A 22,410-nucleotide genomic window follows, 5' to 3' on the forward strand; every position below is an offset into this window, starting at 1 on the left:
CAACCTGCCGATGCCCATATCAACCCCACTACCAATTATGCTAACCAATAATGGTCGTACGTGACAAAGAATAATGGAAAATGGATTTTTTCCCTTGGCTAATCACGGGTAAGTGGATCAGTGGATACCGGGGGCTAACTGTTCCAGTGTTGATGACTAGTGCATGAATGTAGACTCCAAAGCTCCTTTCTCAAGACTCAAAAATCAGGCCAAGCTGATATGTAATAACTTTTCAAAGCAGAACAGAAATAAAAACTGAAACAACATCCATCCTTCATTTTGGCTTGGTTTAACCTCAAACTTTTAGCACTATGTTGTTGTGTGGGTCTTGGAACACCTATTTAGAGCTGATTCACAACTTAGCCCTAAGTAGCTGATCTGAAACTTATTACTTTTTATATACCTTTTACCTGGTCCTTTTTTTTGTTCCTTATTCTGTAAGATCATGAACAAGGGGTAAGATTAGATGGCATGCATCGTCACTCGCAGAATTTGAGTAGCTGACTTGTTCGAATGAAGGGAAAATATTTTGAGGTGAAGGTCAGAAGTCAAGCTCTGCTCCTGTGGCTTCGATGTTGACAGATAACCCCCCACCCGATCCTTGTGCAGTTGCTGTAATTGGATGGTGGCAGTTGAGAAGCAGTGTCCCATTGCTCTGATACTGTTAGATGTCAAAGCCTTGGAAACCTTACATCTAAGTTGCTCGCCTAATAACTTGCAGTAAGGCATTCCCCCTTAGTAACTATTTCATTTTTCTTTCCTTCTGTCAAAACAGATTTTATTATGACAACCTTAAAAGATTTGGATTATGGAAAATTCAGTTCTTGAAACTTTGATGGAGGGTGGCGGTGGACAGCGTAGCTCTCCACCCATAAAACTGGAGTACTTGACATGGCTGAGTGAGGGGAAACATTTTTGCAAACGTTGCCCTCAGTGCTGAGTCTGATCTCGACGAACTGACGACCCTTAAGGCACTCAATGTAAAATACATATGTAGATGGGCGTTCTAAGGCAGCTGCCTTTTTAAAGGCAGCACTCTTTTCTCCCTCCCCCCCACCCCTTGTAGGGTCCACTGGGTGGAGGGAATGAATTTTAATTCGTGTCATGAATAATTACCCATAATTTTCAACCTTTGGTGCATCCTTGGTTCTCCCTGTAGATCCTTCCAATAAAAGAATAAATAAACTGAAATAACTTGAAAATCTTTTGAGGTTAACTAAAAGAGAAAAACTAAATTCAGGCAAGATCCAACCTTGACCCACTGATCCTTCATTTGGAAACTAGAACTAGCGAAGGTTCTTACTGTTATAGAACGAAAAACAAATATCATCACTAAGACTTGAGTACTGCTCGTTTAATAGACATTCAGAAGCTGAAATGGCTTTCAGGCGAATATAAACAAAACATGGTTGGTTGAAGCAACTACCAAAAATCAGCCTGAGAGTTATCTTACGATTCAATTTATAAAAAACTCAGAAGGTTAAGTAACGAAACTAGAAGGTGGACCAATAAAAAATATATTTTATCAGGCTCTCCTAAGGAGTAAGATTGTCAAAGCTATATTATTCTAAACTGGAAAAATAAAGAAACCTCTTTCAAAGTAGCAAAAATTAAATTTAAAGAACGAGATTAAAAATTAAAATTTTAGGGCAAAATAGGGAAGTAAGGCCAAATGTACCTAAACCCTTACAATGCAGAAATTGTAACGAATATTTGCACAACCAAAAATACCATTAGCAACTCCAGATGTGCATACTGTGGATCCATTGATCACACAACAAAGTGGAACTGTGGTGGACCAACTTGCGTAAACTGCAGTCAGAATCAGTATGCAAGATCTAAAGAGTGTACGGCACATAATTAAAAATGCCTTTAGATAGAACTGGAATATCCATGAGAGAAGCTAAGCTGCAATTAAAAGTAAAGGGCTTTAAAGATCCACTGAAAAAAACTATATATAAAATCGTAACCCAAAAAAGGATTCGAAATGAAAATAAAAAGATAACAAACAAACTATATACAAAATAAAAGAATATTAAAGCAAGGATTAGGTTACGATGCACGTCTCATATGGAAGTAGAGAAAATAAACCGAAACATCGTATGAAAACTAGAAAAGAACCACCGAAATATTGCTTTTGAACTTCAAGATAATAAGGAAAGGTCTGTAGAAAGAACTCCTGAAGACAAGAGACAAAATACTAATGACCATAGTAAAACTATTCTATCTATCAAACCAAAACAAAAATACAAAAAGACAACAACCGGTATCAAGAAACAAAATAAAAATATTAATCCATCATCATCAAAGATGATAACTCAACAGAGGCCCCGCCTCAAAATCAAGACATACCAAAAGAAAATGAAATCACAGATCAAAATGAATATGTAAACCGAGATGCAATCAACCCGTCACTAAGACCTACTGCAACAAAAATTAATAGAAAAAAATGAAACAAAGACGCATGATGACATGCGGATGTCATGCGGACTTTATTGAACTCTGCAATAAAAACAAGAATCGGAAGAAAGCAGCCAAATAAATACAATAAAAAATTCATAAAATTATAAATAAAGAAACAACTTAACTTTGAAACTTATGAAAAAGGATGCATGTGTATCAGCATTTGTTATAAGGAAAACTTGAAATTGTTAAAGATAATTTGCTAGAAAAAACAGCGGAAAGGTAAAAAAAGAAGTGAGTACACTCATAAATACTAAACTATCACAAGAAATGAAATGTCTAAAGAACAACAAAAATACAATACCAGCTACAGTAAGATAAATAATAAAACATTAGATTTGGTAAATCATAAAATCTGACCAATTACGTAAAACATTGATTGATGATTTAATCCAGTATAATGTGAATGGTCGTAAGAATACAGCGTCTCGTCAGTGAACCAACAACATTATTTACATGTAAACAAACCATTGCCATCAACAGACGAATATTTATTAGCACCAACACCACAAGAAGAAGGCAACTTTGGAACTGCAATATTTACATACAAAAAGATAGTTTATGATGAAATGTTTTGAATAATACTGATTTATCACCAATCAAGGTTGGAAATAGAAAACATATTATCTGAACTTATAAAATAAGCCAAGTAAAAATTATAACTTAAATAATTTTCAAGTATCAGTAAGTAATCCCAAGGGTTCCCTATTAATAGTTGGGAATTTTAATGCCGTTAACCCTATTTGGGATTACAATTTTGTATCACCAGATTTTGAGGGAAATGCAGTAGAACAGGTCATGAATTCAAATAATCTTAGCTGTCTCAGTGTCAACGAAACAAATACATATTTCTGAAAAATATATGGGTCTTTTTCATCACGCTTTGTTCATCCAGCGTGGTAGATAAATTTGAATGGAACACATGTGACCACGTAGTGACCAACTCCCTTTTCACTCTCTGAAGCGCCGAATGGCCGAAAGTAATCCACTGGTTGTCTTGACAGCCTAATTTCATAAAGCAGTCAATAATTCAATAATATTCTTCATTACAATATTCATAAAGCTGAATGGGAATGCACCAGTTTGGCTATCCAAGAGACCACAATGAAAGGGAAAATTTTATTACAAAATAAAAAAAAATGTTCAGAAACAAAGCCATTGCCCATTTTAAACAACATCCTAACCAATACAAGGTCACTTGATGGTCTGATGCTCTTTTAGAATTGATAAAGTAACCACATCCAGTTGGAAGATTAGGCAGTCTAAAGAAAATGTTCAACTAAATCGATAATTCACGACCTTTGCAAGCAGGAAGCTTGCAAAAAATGACTGCATTATCAATAGAAACTGATTCACTGAAACCAGTCTGCAACAGACTCTTTGCAAGTTCAGAAGTTATAAAAGGAAGAATAATATCACGGAGACAAAATATATCGGATGCCTCTAGCAATATTCCTCTAAAAACAAGCATGATAAAATGAAGAAAAAAATAGATATTTGTCAAATACCGAGACACACTGTATTAAAGAATAGAGACAAGATCCTTGACCTCCCCAAAGCAAGCAACCGAGCAACAAAGACCAAGATGAAGCTTTTCGTGAAATAAAAACGAAGCAGAATCAGACCCACTAAATTTTGAAAAGACACAAGATACAGTATGTATTACAGTTGAAAATTTGGTGGAAGAATTTTATTATCTCCAACCTGTAGGGGGTAGTGCCGTCAGTACTACTTACGTGGTGCACTGTAGGCATTACTTACGGTTCTTTGCAGTCTCTTCGGCCCCTAGCTGCAATCCCTTTCATTTCTTTTACTGCAACTCCGTTCATATTCCCCCTTTCTTCCATCTTATGTTCCACCCTCTTCTAACAGTTATTTCATAGTGCAACTGCCAGGTTTTCCTCCTGTTACGCCTTTCAAACCTATCTATTTTTGCTGGCCTCATCAATAGTTTTCCATTTTCCCGTGGTAGATACCACAGCATCTTTGTTCTATAAGAATGTAAAGTGAAATAAAAAAAAAAAAAAAATCACTTAAGATAATACCCTCAGGTAAACGGCAAAGTCCTTAGGCTTAATCTTTGATACACACCTAAACTTGAATGCCCATATAGCCTATATAAAAGCCATATGCAAAAATAGAGTAATTTGATATAGAAATTATCTCATACAGACTGGCGAACTGACAGACCAATCATTACATTGCTGTAAAAAAACAACTGTTATGTCTGTTCTACAACTCTGAAAAGTTCAGATCCGATTGATAATGAGGCACTCAGAATATGCACTGGAGTTTTTAAATCCTCGCCAAACTTTTCTATCCAGGTCGGAAGTGGTGAACCACTTAGTAATAATGTGTAGTGCAGTAAAAACACAAGCATAAGCTTGCAAATCATGTCGAATAATGGGGAAGAGGAAACTCTTGAAAATGGTGAATTTCTCATAATACAACACCTATTATTTTTCAAAGGCCTTAGCAGAATAGTTTCACGATTTTAGAAATTTCGTTCTGCCTTTAGTGCACAACTGTAGACGTGATTGCCTTTTCAGGTGCACGTAGTCTTTTTTTTTATCAGATGTTCTACAAATTTAATGAATGTAACCATACTGCTCATAGACATATTTCATGTACTGTATGTTCAATAAGTGTAGTTATTACTGCAAGTAGTACTCACTTTTGTAATACTGTACTGTGATCAGGGTTTTAAAATCCATCGTGCGTTTTAGAGTAATCAAATTTTAGAAGAGGTTCGTCTTGATATGTAGTTATTATCTTTATTTCCGGTCTTGATTTTAGTCAGAAATTGCTAGTATTCCATTATGGAATTGAGTACTGTATATCCTTTGATCTTTTGCCTTTTTTTATTAATGGTAAATAACTGATACAAACGAAATGATTGATTACACCGTTTAATACTTGATTACCTTTATGAACTTCAACTGTTGATGAATTTCATATGATTTAGTTGGATTTATTTGCCAAGATAAACCATCTAATCTTTGATGCAGGAATTTTCTTAGTTTTCCATTCTGGACAAATCTGTACGGTATATCCAACATAATTTTCCTGCTTAATTTTTTAAAGGGAAATTGTTATATAGGGTATAAATATATATATTTTCTTCTTCTTCTTTTAACGTGCTCTTTTCCCATTTGTATGGGGTAAGCACGATGCCTTCTTTTGAAGGACTTTGATTTGGCTTTGGGGTAGACCGTAGTCTCGATCGGCTGCCCTGCCTGTCATCGCTTAGACCCCGATAGCGTATGTACATGTATTGTACCAGTCACCAGCGCACTTTCTCCCAGCAGCGAGAAGTTGTTGCGCGGTTAGGTCGACAGTCGAGACGTGTGAAGTGTCTGTTATGTTTTTAGGAGATGTTGGAGTGGCTTTGTTTTTGTGTGTATTAGTCTGTAACACCCATTTGCTTTTTTAAGCAAACTTATCTGTTGATTACGTACATAATTCCGGGGTATAAATAAAAACACACTTAAAAAAGGATTTTCTTTTATTTTGGTTGAAACTGGCTTGTATGTGCAGCACAGTTATTCTGAATCTTACAGGAAAATACACAAATCCCTGAAAAAAGATTTATATAATATGCACAAGAAAAAATATTATGAAACGTGAAAAATAGAAAAGACACAACAAACAGAAATTTGTGAGTGGACGTTGGTTACACGAAAACAAACAAACAAACAAACAACTATTTTTTGTGGTTATCAGGGATTTTTGTTGCCTTTTAAAGCATTCATGAAGGAGTGATGCCTGTGCTTAAGGAACGACTAGTTTATTATTCTCTTCATCAAGATTATTAATATTAATAACAAACCGCAATACCAAATCTCTTTCAACATATTTACTTTTTTTTTTTTCATTTCGTACACTGAGCTTCATGGTACATATCCGGATATCGTGATTGAAGCTGATTGAGGTTTCAGTCCTTTCCATTTACCAAAGTTGAATATCAAGTTTGAGTAAAGGTCAAAGAAATTAGACATCAACTACATCACAGGGTTGGGTTTGGGGGGGTGAAAGAGAGCTGGGGGGAGGGACATTCATCTCCTTCATCAACGCTCTTAAGATCCCTGACGTAATATACAGGTATACTAAAGGTGACATTAACTATTATAACTAGAGTAAATGTGATTCAACAGTTAGGCAGTATTTACAAAAGAAAGAAAATATATATATATTACAAAATATGGTATTGAGCGAGTAGAAAACAATGAAAAAAAGATGCCCAGTGTTGAGTCAGTAGAAAAATGAAGTCTTGTATATTCATATATATATTATATATAACATTATACACACAGTTGAATTGTTTTGGGGGGAAACAGTCTTATAGAATAATGACATTTGTTGACAGGTGATTGTGACAGATGTCTTTGCCCGAGAGCATCTGCCGTACCGCCCGCCGCCCTTAATAAGAGTTCGATAAATATTGCAAAAGAGGTGATGCTGAACCTCCTCCGTGGATCAGGCGACCAGAGGAAGAGTGTTGGAATCGATTTTGTTTTATTTAGGAAGCTCAGTCTTTTCGACAATGAAGTGCATCGTGCAGAGCTTCGGCCACAGTGACTCTTCCCAAACATCTCCAAGTACAGTGACTTGCACATTGGTGTGACTTTATAGCAATGAGTTAATTGTGAGCTTTCCATCTTCTTCTGGTGGCCACCTGTTCGCCCGGAGTGAGCCAGTACCTCCTCTTGTCATCTTAGATGTATAAACTAACTATATATATAATAACAATAGTATAACTATACTTAAGGGACCAGCCCTTTGTTTGACATCACTTGCGTAAACATGTGGAAATAATATTACTAAAGACCAAAGGGAAACATACATATATCAATCTTAACATAAGTAATACAAGTCTGCTGAAGGTTTCTGAAAGAGAAGAGAGAAGAAATTTATTAAAATTTTGGTTTAAATTGATTCAGTTATTGTTTTTAATAACGAAAGAAATATAGAAAAAATACTGTTAAATACTTTAGGTAAAATTACTATAGTTTTCACTTCAACTCTTTCGTTAAATAACATGAGAGTGTATATATCAAAGGAACAGTTCTTTACAGGTTCTTCAAGATGGTTTATATGAACCGATTGATGTTTAAAAACATTTAACCTAAGACATACTCTTAGCAAGCAGTCAGTTGAAAACGGAAAGATTTACGCTTAGAATATCTCCAAGCACAGTAAGAAGAGAAAGTACCGTCGGAAATTAAGATTCGAAAACCAGAGAAACTATGGGAACGAAGCGACCGGGTCCCCGGTATCGTTTCGGGAAAGGTTGGCGGCGCGATTCGGCCATTATAAAATATCGAGTGTAGGATTTCATCCAGTTCCGTGTAAGACCGCCAAGTGGAGGAGATCGGTCTCGTCATGTTCTGGTGATTGAATGACTGAGTGAGTGAAAGTGTGATTGACATGTGATGACAGTCATTTGGGAGCAACTGAAGGCGGGTGTTGCTGTCATTTTTAACTTATCAGCGTTTTTTTTTTTTTCAGCGTCTGGGCGCGGCACTCCTTTGAACATATTGCATTTTCATCTTTCGCTTTAGAAAGTGCATGATTGGTTTCCTTTTATTTTATTTCATGCGTACATACTATTAATATTGCGACTGCTGCTATTACTGCTGCGCGTCCGTGACGCTGCTGCTTACTGTTGCTGAAAGAATAGCAGTGGCGATGTCTATAAGCCAATTTTCATGTGTATGTTGGATTACGTGCCTTAAAATTTTTCTTTTGATTTGGAGTCTTATTTCTAGTAGTAATAATAATAATAATAATAATAATAATAATAATAATAATAATAATAATAATAATAATAATAATAATAATAATGAAATGGAAATATATCCGATTAATTAATACATTATGCCCAAGAAAACTCGTTCTGCCCGTTTTTATCGTTCTAATAAAAATCAAACATAGTAATTATTGGCATATCGGTACTAGAAGTAAAAAATGAGTCTTGTTCGGGATACTTTTGAATATAATACTGATCGTTTTTTCCGGTATTATGATAACATATTTTTCCCCTTCGGACTTGCATGTTTTTCGTAAGAACGACATCGTGTTACCAAGCATTTAAAAGTGATTAATGTTGACATTTGACAGGAAAATAATGTTACTGGACGAGGATAATACAAGTACCGTGTCATGTATATCTCAGTGCTTATTTGCCGTTCTTCAGAAAAATGTTCGTTTGTTAAAAATATGACTTATTAAATTTAGTAAATGACTTCTGTATTTCCAAACATTTGCCGATAACATTAGACGATTTTTGAAGTGGCGCTCGAAAATTTGAAGGATTTTGACAATTCATTAAGAAGCTAATAGAAATTTAATAAATCGTTGCAGGGAAGAAGAAGAAAAAATCATCAACAGCCTGGAAACAACGGGAAACCCAAACAATGTCCAACTGTGATAACGGAGGCAAAAACCCCTGTGCGTGACTGAGTCCAACAGCGTGTGACATGAGCAGGTGAGAGGCTGTCATATCACTATCACGAACCAGACGCTGTAAAGTGATGTCAGAATGGAGACTGAGTGACTGTGTGTGTGTGTGTGTGTGTGTGTGTGTTTGTGTGCGTGTCTGCAAGTCATGACTGGTAACCTCGAGGAATTCTCGTTACATAAAGTTCATTGTATAGATTGAGGGACAATGCTCCATAATAAGAAAGGCGTATGGAAAGTGGTTTCCGGTGCTGCTCGTGGAGGCTTGCTTCTTGAACAGCAAGATGCGAGAGTGGGATTTTGTTTGTTCCTATATGCTTAGATTATCGTGTTTTCATATTTATTATTGTTGTTGTTATTTAAAGTGAGGTACACTAAGGGTTTACTTCCCAAATAGTTACTCTTCTTAAAGGTGCAATTTGTGAGTTTAGAGCAGAAAGACCTGATAGGTCCTACGATTGAACCTTGCCATAAATTCAGTATTCATTCTGTCAGGGTGGCTTTCCCCTTATAACTCTACAGTATAGTGCTTTAGCATATTAAGAGCCATTCTTTTCAAGAAGCTACCAAGTACCGTGATATCTGAAACTATTTCATGACGGTAGATAAAACAGAATTAAGAATATTTAAGGTAAATTGGGTTGGAATGGATTTAGGCTTAAAAAGCAACCTGGGAATACAGTAATCAGTAAGCCACGTTAGGAGGCTTGCTTTGTTTCTTCATATATCATTTATTTATCAGAAAAGTGCCGAACTGCAAGAAGCCATCGGGGAAAATGTTTTTGTATGGCTAAGAACTGAGTAGGGGAAATCTTCTATACTGACAACGCGAAGAAGGAAAAGAAGCAAAGACGTCGGTAGACATTTGCCATTTCACATCTCATTTGCGATTTCATTAGGAAACAATTAATCTTAATGACAAGATTAAACCGGGCGATTTCTTTTCATTACGCGTCCATTAATGGATAATTGATCGTTGATGACAAGAATCTGTAATTATCTCGGTAGTTTAGCATTGTTTAATTAAAACTAATTGAGATTTGATTAAACTTTCTCGACGCAATAATTTTTTTTCCGGTGGTATCGATAATACTGAAATACATGTTTTTGTGTCTTAGCTTGGAGGGGGGGTTGGGGATCATGTATAAGCATGCGTTTTGCTTATGAGAATGTATACATTCGTCACATAGGAAGGTATTCTTATTGTAATATTCAGATAACTTTGTAACGCTGTTACTGCTAATCTCTCTCAGTGACAAAAAAGCAAAGAGCAAAACAAGTGACCGGTTTTTCTCTGACGTAATTTGGTTCTGTTCAAATGTTAGCGGACGAAACTTTTCTAGGTAAGATTGATGAACGAAATTATTCACTGACTTGACTGAATTTCTATTTTGCAATAATACTCGTTAACATCTGGGGATGGATAATGTTAGGATTCTTTTCACTCGAAGAATGTACTTATGGGTGTTAGTTTACTTCACTAATATTTTTTGAGGACAGATAACAAATTGTACCCTATATGTGACGCTGATCTGCTCTCGTATTTGTGTATGTCTAGGTGTGTAATCGTGCGTGTGTGTGCATGAGGGGAAGAGAGATATAATTTTCATGTACATTTCTTGTGGTGAATATTGTATCTCGGTGTTTCCACAATAGAGCAGAATGCCCACTAACGTCAGAAGAGAGAGAGAGAGAGAGAGAGAGAGAGAGAGAGAGAGAGAGAGAGAGAGAGAGATAATTTCCACGAACAATTCTTGCAGCGAATATTGTACCTCGGTGTTTCCCACAAGGAAGAGAAATGCACGCTATGGTTTCAAAAGAGAGAGAGAGAGAGAGAGAGAGAGAGAGAGAGAGAGAGAGAGAGAGAGAGAGAGAGAGAATCAACTTACTTTCCTTATCCGTAACACCACGATCTACCAATATGGAAGTGATTCATTTAATATCCGCCTCCGTAGTTACACACTGTGGTGTAAGTGGGCTGCTTCTTGGTGTGCGTCACAGTGACGTATCCGTGCTGAGTCTCAGTGACGGTGACGTACATGTGCTGCTGCTTGGTCTGGTAGTTGGTCTTGGTGACGTAGTGGGGCTCGTCCTCGGTGACGGTGACGTAGTTCTGCTCGATCTTGGTCTCCGTCACGTAGTGAGGCTCCTGGACGGTCTTGTAGATCTGCTCCGTGACGGTGACGTAGTAGGGAACCTGTGACGTAAGCAGTGAGTCAGTGTACGGGATAATTTCGTTGTTAAAGGTCACGCGTCAAAAGTTTGCTGTTGCTTATTGATGTTACTGTTATATTTCATGATGGTTCTGTACAATAATATCTGATGTTAAGACATGAATGAACTTTTGATTGACAACTGTATGCCCTAAAAGGCATTAACAACTCAATATAATATCTCTGAAGTCTTTTTTTCCAGTTTCTATCGTAAAACCTCTGAGACAGAAGCGTTTTACGTTTAAGTTTTGGAGACAAAAATTCCTCGATAAAATAACTTAACGCCAACAGACGGGAGACACCAATTGCATAAGCCCCCAAAGAACATGGATAACCCTTCGGAGATTCCTGGCTGGGATGACTAGTGAAAAATCATTTTTTTTGTCGCGTCAGATGAGAATTTATATCATGCTACTCATAAGTGTGGCGTCTGATGCGTTGTGGTGGGCAGCTGCAAAAAATCCTGAGTCAGATTTTTCTGTCTTCAACTGACAGTTTTGTCATCAGTTTTAACACTATTTTACTTCCTGCTGCTACTTCTACCGCTACTCTTACTGCTTTTACTACCACTACTACTACCACTACTAATGTTATTGCGACTTCTGCTGTTGCTGTTACTACAGTGCCACCTGCCGCTGCCGGTGCTGTTACTTAGTGCTTAACGTTGCCTACTTACCAGTCCAGTGTCTGTTTCATTCTAATCTAAATGCTATTTCAGACAACAAAGCCTGTCGAAACAACTGCATGAAAGATATATAACAACACAAATGTTAGCTGTTCTTTGTCAGATTTTCGTTGAATTGTCAAGAAAAGTCAGTATTGGTTCTCATTGAAACATAAACATAGGAAGAGCGGATTTCATTCATCACCAACCTGTACAGTGGAAGTACAGTAATGACTCTCGGTCAAGGTCTTCATGTAATAGTGGGTGCCTGGCATCATTTCCTGGTAGGTGGTGATGTGGGCTTCGGTGATGTAGTCGGTGTTGTAAGCCACCTATGGAAGAAATCAATTAATTAATTAGTCAGTCAATAATATACAGTAAATCCCTTTGGATATAAGTCATTCCCAAGGTAAAGAGAGTTTGATTTCAAGGGTATTTGTGACGCAGTATTTTAGAGTACAGAAAACTACGTGTTATTTTGTGACAAAACTAATATATTTATATTATATACATACATATTTTATATATATATATATATATATATATATATATATATATATATATATATATATATATATATATATATATATATATATAATACATATATGTACACAGTTCCGATTATTAATTTATAAAATGATGAGGAAAGCACATCTACGTTAATGTAACGCATTTATAAATAATATATTAATTCCTTAACGAAAATGAACTGACCTTAGTTTCGTAGACGACCTGGTCGGGGAGAGGTTGAGTCACGAATTCGTACTGGACGACAGTGGTAGGATAGTACAGGGTCTCTGTCACGTACTTGTACAGAGTCTTGGGTACATACTGAAATGAAAATGATGAAAGCGACTTATTTATTTATTTCTTCACTTGCGGAGAGAGAGAGAGAGAGAGAGAGAGAGAGAGCATTATAGTTATGATATCTAAATCAATAGAAATATTTCTGAAATGGAGTTTAAAAGGAAATCGGACCGAAAGTGTATTTTGATTAAAAATATTTAAGAAATTTCTTAATCTTAACTGAGAAATAATTTCATTATGTAAGTTCAGAATAGCAAAACAAAGGAAACCTGTATTACGTGAATTTCTTGTTGTTAAGGCCAACTGAACCGGCAGCGTGCGGCCTTTATCTTGCCCAGATCGGTTGGAAGTTACAAGAAAAGCGTAAGGATAAATCTTTTAGGAAGGAAGATAAGTTTAGTGCGAGACGGGGAAAACAAAAGGGGAGAGAGAATCCCAAAGATTGGCAACAGAGGCAACGAATCAACCAATAAGAGAAAAACTGGTCTCCTTTAGTTTACCTGATTGGCTGTCATCCAGGACGTGTGGTGTTCCATGGCGACCTTAGTGATGGTGGTGTACACGGTCTTGTCATAGCACTTCTTGGGGCAGGAGTATTTTGGCTTGGGTGGGGGTCCGTAGGCTGGGGCTGGGGCTGGGGGAGGGCCGTAGGAAGGTGCTGGGGGAGGTCCATAGGATGGTGCTGGGGGAGGGCCGTATGCAGGAGCTGGGGGAGCACCGTAGGTAGTTGGGGGGAGGGCTGCCGGGTAATCTGGATCCGCTTCAGCCTTGGCATCGGCCTCTGCCTTGGCGTCAGCCTCGCACCGCACTGTCGCCACGAGGGCCAGGAGGAGCACAAGACGACGAGACATCTGGTGGAAGGAAGAAAGTATTAGCATTAATTAATGATGTTACTATTCATAACATGACATAAGGGTTATTAACTTTCGAAGTCATTTTCAAGATCAGATTGCATGTACAGTATATGAAATAAGGAATTAGAGAAAAATACAACATGGTGCAAGTGAAAATAAAAAAAAATTCATATATATAGATAAATATAAACAATCGAATTCGTCTGGTATGTTTGTTTTCGTGTACTGAGGTATGTGAAGAGACACTGATATATTCAATTAAATCTACAGAGTAAACACGTTATTTTTTCTTTGTTTATTTGTATTTGAGTTCCCACAGTTGAAAAATCGCTTTTTTTTTCCCTCTTTCCAGATATTTCTGACGTATGTTACACTTTGCTGATAGTTTTGCTCACTGATGTAAAGAACGAAGTTCGGTTCGCTAGAAAAAGAAGGAAAACTCATTTGAATGACTTCACCATGTAAAGGTAAGGTCCATGCATATTGCATATATATACATACACACACACATTACTGCGTAAAATAAAATAAAGCACGCGCACGCGCATTGGCTGCAAATGGTTTTTGTTCTAATGATTTTCCGGGATAATTTACTACATTAAATTTACGGTTCATTTCTTTCACTTGTGTTTCCATTCAGAATGAAATTTATGCGCTCCCGTCAACTTTGTACCACCCGGTAATCTCTATCGAAACCCTAGTACGGGACATACGACCTCCAGTATCGGGTATTGGTGCTCTTCTCAGTGGAGCAGTTCTCTCTCTCTCTCTCTCTCTCTCTCTCTCTCTTACATTGTTTCGCTTAGACACACTCTCAGACACTCACACATACGCAACCGGGTCCATGTAAATGGTTTGAAATAAAAGTAAAAATCTCCTTGCACCTCTATAAACCACCATTTTTCCTCAAGCTTTTGTCTTTCACCTCCCGCCCCCACCCCTTTGAGCTCGTACGCGAAGCAGTTTTATTGTTGTTTTGTTGTACTGTAATTTCACAATGCCGTTAAAGAAACAGGTTTATTCAATGGGCGACGGTACGAAATAGTAAAACAAGTCATAAACATTTATCACTGAATACTATGAACCTGGCCGACCGGCGAGTGATTTCAACACTGAATGGGTAATGAGCCCCGACTGCTATTTGTCCCGCCTTTTTTCTCTTTTATTTTTTTCCTCTCTCCCATGTGCAAGGGAGCGTTGCATAGATTGCGCAGACTCATACTTCCATTTTTCGGAGGTAATTAGAAGGAAATCAAAGTAAGGAATGTGCATGGCTTATGGGAAATAAGGGAATTGGAGTGGAACGTAACTCTTTCACCCTGAGAAACTTGGTATCAGAATGAGTGGGTCTTGGAAGAGAGAATATTTTTCAGATGGGGCCTACAGTTTGAAACTATTGATAAAGTTCAGAGCTCACTCGAATCACTTATAAAAACATTAACCCCTAATTCATATAGTACTTTTTATTATATATTTTCCTACGTATTATAGCCTCAAGTTGAGGCATTACGATAAATAGGCGTGGAAAACAAGCACAACTTTCTACCTCACCCGCTTAAGTTTCGGCCGGAACGCGTCAAAACTAAATTCACATAATTACGCACTTGGGCGCTGCAGCGTTAGCCCCATAATGACTCCGTCTTTACGTTTCTTTTCGTTATTCCTCGAGAGATTTCTTGGATAAGAAGAAAGCGTGGATGATGCATTGGTCTTTTGCTTACATTTCGCGTGTCGAACGGCGCTGCGTCATCCATATCGTAACGATGCCGTGATATAATTCATCCAGAGACGGCTGGTTATTCAACCGACTCTTTCAACCGTGTAATTGAGCTCAGAGATACAACGATGTTAATGATTCTGTTTTTTTTTTATCTTAAAATGAATGTTTCCGGTCAGCTTTCACGTTTATTTATATGTGTGCACGTGACATTTCAATAATTTTACGTGTATATGTTGTGTGACTGCGCAAGAAATATATATATACATATATATATATATATATATATATATATATATATATATATATATATATATATATATATATATATATATATATATATATATATATGTGTGTGTGTGTGTGTGTGTGTGTGTGTGTGTGTGTATTGCAGTTCAGAGTGAATAAAATATACAATATACATATAGGAGATGTAATTGCTGTAGCAATCGTTTCATCAAGAGTAAAGTTGTTATATTTGGGTGATTGTTAACTTTAGTAGCAGATATTAAGAGAAATATGTTGACATAATTACAATATTTTCATCTCAATCAGAAAAAGGAATTATGGCGCCCAACAGATATATGAATTAACAAAAGAAGTAAATTGACCGGGTTGCCAATACAGTAAAGTACTGACGAATTTTTTGTTTGCTCTATCAATCGAGAATTGAGAAGACGCGGGTAGTAACACAAGTCATGGGAAAATACCGTAAATGACATGGTTCGCCACAAATTACAGGGAAAGAAAACAAGGAGTGGGTTAAAAATAAACATGAAAGGATCTCTAAGAAAAATTGGGAATGAGTTGAAAACAAACATAAGCAGTTCTTAAAAAAAAAAAAAAAAAAAAAAAAACAGGGACTAGTTATGAATAGCAGGTAAACTTGCGTAGACAGATACAGAAGAGGGAGTCGGTTAAAAGTAATCATTATTTGACTGGTAATTTAGAAAAAATAAAATCTGAATGGTTTTGAAACTCTTAGTTTGTGTGCGTGTTATAAAAGACGCGACTTCATGTCTTCGTGGTGACAACTTTGTAATACAATGGAATTTCTTTTTTATTGTTATTGGGGTTCGTGTTTAACGTGGCTGGTGAAAAGTGATTCGGTTTTGAAATGATTTTTTTTATTTCAGTTATTGAAGTATATTTTACTATTTTTAGATTTATTATTGGACATTGGCTTCACATTCTTTTATAAAAATGTTCTGTATCGCTCATAAAAAGATAGGTTTGCTATACTGAACAATATTAAGGATGATTATCATCATCATCAAAATGTACGTAAAAAGGTAGTTTTTACGTCTTCCTGAACTTTCCCAATTTGAAATTTACCCTTTTTTTATGTCTAGATAATTTGTACAACAGTGTCTCGCGTAACTGCTTTCAGTTAGAGACAAATTAGTTCGTACAAGAAAAATATAATTTGGTGCGCGTGCAGCTGCCAGCAGCTATTTGTGACATCACCATCATTATCATTATCATCATCATCAACAAAAAACAGCTTCTTATTAGTCTTCATTTTTCTGTCGCAGCGGAACAGATACAAAACAAAAAAAAGAAGTACGCCTGGCGAGTGAGGAAAAAGATGGAAAATTCAACACAATTTAATAAGATTAGAAGGGAGTACAGAGAATGAAAATAAGCTAGTAAGAGTGGGGAATCGTCTCGAGAGAAAAAGAACATCGACGCGTAAACAAAGGCGAGTTGACACATAAACAAAAGCGATCGCCGTGTCGCCGGGCCCGAGGAATGTTAACTAACTGGTCGGTATGTGACGCGGTGCCTGTCACAGGCCGCCCACCTCACCAACGTCAGCCGTCACGAAGAGAAAGCATGGCTTTATATCCGATGTTTTACTCCTTTATCATAATGACGTCCGTTGTCATGTGCGAGCTTTTAGGTTGCGGATTCATGCCTGCGCGCGTGCGCAGCGTCATGTGCTTGAGTATGCTGAAAGCGCTTCCGTGGAAGTGAGCTTTAATGTTCATTTTCACAGCCAGGAAGAAAAAAATATTTTAACATAAGAAAACAACAGAAATAAGAATGTGCTCTCTCTCTCTCTCTCTCTCTCTCTCTCTCTCTCTCTCTCTCTCTCTCTCTCTCCTGAAGGACATTAGCCTTATGTTTTTTAGATTCAGATTTGGAATGTTAATAACAGGTTGCTGTGCGGAGATCTTTAACCGTGGCTGTCGCAAGGTGTGCTTATCCGCTGAATGTTAGTGGAGCATCCATCTAACCATCCATTCCAGCTTTGTTCCCCCCCGCCCCCAAGCCCCTCGTTCTCCTCTCGATGACTCTGGTAATGTTTGTTCGTTTGTGTGCGTGTTTTGGCGGTCGTTTAGCTCTCCTTGATGATGTTCTTGCTGCTGGCTTAGTTCAGGCTCTTTTTCTGTCTTGTTTGAATTTCGCTGAAACTTGTCAGTGATTAATGAATGCGGAATAATTTAATTTGCATGTGAATCATCTTTATTTATCAAGTCATATATGAATGAATGGATGACGGAATCACATCATTCACTGAAGTTCTAGATGTTCTCTACTTCAAGAAATTCTGCTTCTCCCGAAGTGGATTTGACAGGTTTTCCTAATATCTCAGCCTGACCCCATAGCAATAGGTACCTAGAATGAAGGGACAATCGTGTCTAATCTTTTGTTAGTAGAATTTGACGAACAAGTGAAACTCGCCTTTCTAGAAATCCTCACCCTTCCCCCCATCTCTTTGCCCCATTCTTCTTGTTCCCTCCCACCTATACCCTCGCCTTCACCTACTCCTTTCCTCCCCCCGCGTTCAAGTGTTCACGAATACCCCGAAGGCTTCCTCCATACCTAATTTAGGGGCTATCGTCTTAAATGAGGGGCGGCTGTAGCTTAGGGCATATGGTCTTCATTTTTTTCATGTTGCCTTCAAGTGGGTTACGCGGTATGGCGATCATGTGTTGCAGAAATTCTTACATATATTTTCCCATTGAATGATGTACATGGACATAAAATATCAACAATGATTCGCAAACCCCAAAATCACAGTGATGTCATGGAGGTCAGCTTGGCTTAGGAACAAGTACATCGACAACCTTGGCGTCAATGACATTGCCGTTCTCATTTCAAGGTTTGTTTACGTCAGTAACTTGCCTATGGCTTTGTAAGTTACCGGGTCAAAATAACAGCCCCGAAGACCTGTTCGATTTAACCTGGATTAGTGATCAAGTTCCACCAGGCCTTGAATTGCAAAGTCACATGTATTTGAGCAAATGAAGAACGGCTTGCGCATGATAACCTAGTTCCGGGTTATTTACCGAGAGGGAAACATTCCCATGAAAGTAGCATGCGTTCTCTCTCTCTCTCTCTCTCTCTCTCTCTCTCTCTCTCTCTCTCTCTCTCTCTCTCTCTGTTTACAAACAAATTACTAGTCTATTGTGTTTTCGTGAGAGCTGGGGCTCAGTTGCAAGGGGAGGAACACTGACTCGTTTCAGTTGTCAATGGTGGTGAGAAACCGGGTCTTCAGTAAACTGCTCTGGGTATTGAATGTCGCCGCTTTCCCGGTTCACTTTATAGGTTTTGTTCCTTTTATTTTGTATGTTTTCTTTGCTTCGCTTGTTGGTTTCCTCTCTACCCACCTTTGTAAAGGAATTTGATTGCAGTTTTTTCTCTTCGTAAAATCCTGTTCAATTCAGTGAGATACTTAAGGCGGTTCCCCCCTTTTTTTTGTTTTTTCAGAATTGTCGGAAACATTGCATAAAATTTAGGGAATGAAATTTTATCCAACTCCTTAATACTACGCCTTTTTTCGAAAAAATAAGTAAAAAGTAAAAAGTAATATGTATGTATCTATATATATATATATATATATATATATATATATATATATATATATATATATATATATATATATATATATATATATAAATGATACTGAACCTGACAAATAAAAGCCACTAACCCCAGCGCTCAGAATCTTAAAGAATCCAGTACACTCAAGTAAAACTTAAACCAGTTGTACATAGTGATACGTAGATGTTGCTCTTCGTACTTCTTTCCTCTTCCTTTGTTAATCAGGTAACGACTTCATCAACCTGATAAACGAATCAGTTATTCCTTTTTAAATAATGATAAGAACGAATTAATGTCTTGCTATTAAATTGTTAACCTGAGAATCAGTAAAAGACTTGCATGTTTTGAGAGAGAGAGAGAGAGAGAGAGAGAGAGAGAGAGAGAGAGAGAGAGAGAGAGAGAGAGAGATTAATGCTTTCAGTATTAGTTGATTTTAAAAAGTAATACCTTAAATAGACGAAAGTTATTAAAGGGCTTATTGTAATGTGATAATTTTAGTAATTTCACGTCAATAAAGACTTGATTGCCATTATTATAAATTGATTTTTGCTAATGCGTTATTAGGTCACAGGAAATTACTGGGAAGAAAGCTCCAGTGAATATCATCAGAGAAGAAATGAGAGAGAGAGAGAGAGAGAGAGAGAGAGAGAGAGAGTACACCTACCTGCTAAACTGTTTGCACAAAATGCAGTAGCAGACGACTTTATGAGAGAGTCATTCCCGATTAAAGAGAGAGAGAGAGAGAGAGAGAGAGAGAGAGAGAGAGAGAAAGCAGCGATAGCTATCCGCGATTTTATCTGACGTCTCCCCACGGTAGATCCGAGAAGAATTAGAGGTCATGGTGGGAATACTCAAAGGTTTTTACAATTAGTTTTTCTTGGATTTTACGACCAATAAAATTCGCGGTTATATTCTTCAGTGTTTACATCTTTTAAAGGTCTTCATGACACGCGTATAACATCGTCCCGATAGATGTATACATCCTGCCTTTTGTAATGGTAGGGCAATTTTCGTAATGGATTTTTCACTGTTATTACGAATGTTTGTTGTGTGCTATGGGTTTACATCTTCGGAAAGGCGTTCAGAAATGGACGGAAAATCACTGTGGCGGGTCACCTTCGTCATATATATATATATATGTATATATATATATATATATATATATATATATATATATATATATATATATATATATATATATATATATATATAATGTATGTATGTGTGTATGTATGTATTTAGGGACCTTGTGGTGTGATCGGTAGCGTCCTCGCATGCCAAACATGTAGCCCACGAGTCGATCTCTGGACGTTAACGGGTGGTTGGGCAAACTCCGTTAAAAACCCACTGTGCCTCTGTTGACCTATGCACTGAATTAGTAAATTGGCAGCTAAACTAATGTGGTGATCGCAAACAACGTTCAAGAGTGCATGGGGCTAGCAAACTCATTACAGAGGATTTGCTGGCACCGCCCACTGTAATGGAAAGAGGAGAGGCATTGTGATTTATATATTTATATATATATATATATATATATATATATATATATATATATATATATATATATATATATATATATATATATATATATATATATATATATATATATATATATATATATATGTGTGTGTGTGTGTGTGTGTGTGTGTATATTACATATATATATATATACATATATATATATATATATATATATATATATATATATATATATATATATATACATATATATATATATATATATATATATATATATATATATATATAAAATATATATATATATATATATATATATATATATATATATATATATATATATATATATATATATATATATATATATATACATGCATTTGTCGTGCTCTGTGCTCTGCATGTATGTACGTTTCCATTGCCATCTAGTTTTACTTGCAATCGCAGAGTCAATTAGAGAAAATATCGTGACAGACACCGTGGCCTATCCCCAGCTTCTTCCTCCCATTTATTGATGAGAAACATCACAAACGAGGACGCGGTTACTTTTTTTTTTTTTTGCGATAGGGTCCATTAGCCGTGTACCTGTGGTTCGCCTGAGATAGCATGTGTGCAACCGCATTTGGAGCACATTACCCACTGGTCAGCCGAGTAATGAATCGGTAATGACCAGTGCGTGCATTTATTCTTACGAGCGCATCTAGAAGTGTGTAAAAAAAATGTGTGCGAGCACTTATATCTTGAAGAGTTTTTTTAATCATTAATATGAAAAAGTTGTATTTAAAATGACGAAAAATATTGTTTTAAACATCACGACTCACACGAAGAAACAGGAAAAACAAGATCAAAACTGTGTTGTAAACGTTTTACATCAGTTTCATTTAACAGAAAGACAGTACATTACAAGCAATTAGCGCAGTGGGAAGAGCGTTTGACGGATGTACTGAATAGAGAAGAGAACGAAGCGTATGGGTAAGGATAGTTGAGTGTTGATTATAAATGTTCCTTATCCGGGCTCTGATACCCGTTTCATTTTTATGGGAATCAGTTGGAGGTAGCAAACCTTTCTCCTTATATGTATAAGCTAAGTTTGGCCGAAGGATTTTAGTGATGAACATATATTTTGCTAGGTTTTTTTATTTCATGCATTTTTAAGCATCCGGGGCCGTATTAATTTCGTCTGTAGTTGGCCTAATAATTGGAAAGAAAACTCATGACTTCTTGGAAAAAGTTGCAGCACTTAATTTTGTGATTTGCTGACAAGACAGAGAGAGAGAGAGAGAGAGAGAGAGAGAGAGAGAGAGAGAGAGAGAGAGAGAGAGAGAGACGGAAGGAACTAAGTAATGAGAGAGTGAGAGAGAGAAAAAAATAAAGCATGAGGAAGGCACAGGCAGATAAATTAGGCATTTCTCTCGAACACTTTCTCTCGACCCTTGACATTCGTTTCGTGCCTTTAGAGTTCAAAGTCAAGTTTACCGCCGCCACCACCACCACATCCTCCTCCTCCTCCTCCTCCTCCAATCCAGACATCCTCTCTCCCTCTCTCTCTTTCTCTCTCTCAGAATTATCTGGTATAAGAGATTATTTCGATTCATCCTCAGATGCCAGACACCATCCTTTGTAAATCAGGATTGCAACAGTCAAAGGGAATCTGTTTTCAAATTTACTTTCAATATGAAATAGCTAATTTTATAGGTTAGGGAGTTCAGTTACACTGGACTGGAAAGTTGTGTGTGTGTGTGTGTGTGTGTGTGTGTGTGTGAGAGAGAGAGAGAGAGAGAGAGAGAGAGAGAGAGAGAGAGAGAGAGAGAGAGAGAAAGTGCAATGACATTTGTTAAGAATAACAGCCGCGGCAGAAATCCTGATAAATGGGCCTCGCTAAGTTTAGCTGATGAATGGAAGAGAGAGGCAATATGGCGAAAGTGGTTC

General features: G+C 37.0%; 1 protein-coding gene and 1 long non-coding RNA gene across 4 annotated transcripts in view; one reads left to right on the forward strand and one right to left on the reverse strand.

Annotated features, from left to right (window-relative positions):
- Positions 1–5,950: 5,950 nt before the first annotated feature.
- The window catches only part of LOC136849703 (uncharacterized), a 100,168-nt gene continuing 83,708 nt past the window's right edge, over positions 5,951–22,410 (reverse strand). For all 3 annotated transcript variants that reach the window (XM_067123058.1, XM_067123060.1, XM_067123059.1), the window contains 5 exons: positions 13,107–13,457; positions 12,514–12,630; positions 12,009–12,131; positions 10,812–11,119; positions 5,951–7,350 (listed from right to left, as the gene is read on the reverse strand). In XM_067123058.1, coding sequence (XP_066979159.1) covers positions 10,859–11,119; positions 12,009–12,131; positions 12,514–12,630; positions 13,107–13,457 — 852 coding nt within the window. In that variant the 3' untranslated portion in view covers positions 5,951–7,350; positions 10,812–10,858. The remainder of the gene's footprint in view (positions 7,351–10,811; positions 11,120–12,008; positions 12,132–12,513; positions 12,631–13,106; positions 13,458–22,410) is intronic.
- The window catches only part of LOC136849705 (uncharacterized), a 626,170-nt gene continuing 617,233 nt past the window's right edge, over positions 13,474–22,410 (forward strand). The window contains exon 1 of the long non-coding RNA XR_010856389.1: positions 13,474–13,927. This is a non-coding gene — a long non-coding RNA (uncharacterized lncRNA). The remainder of the gene's footprint in view (positions 13,928–22,410) is intronic.

Source organism: Macrobrachium rosenbergii, chromosome 21 (assembly GCF_040412425.1).
Source record: "Macrobrachium rosenbergii isolate ZJJX-2024 chromosome 21, ASM4041242v1, whole genome shotgun sequence".
In the NCBI taxonomy this organism is placed as follows: Eukaryota; Metazoa; Arthropoda; class Malacostraca; order Decapoda; family Palaemonidae; genus Macrobrachium; species Macrobrachium rosenbergii.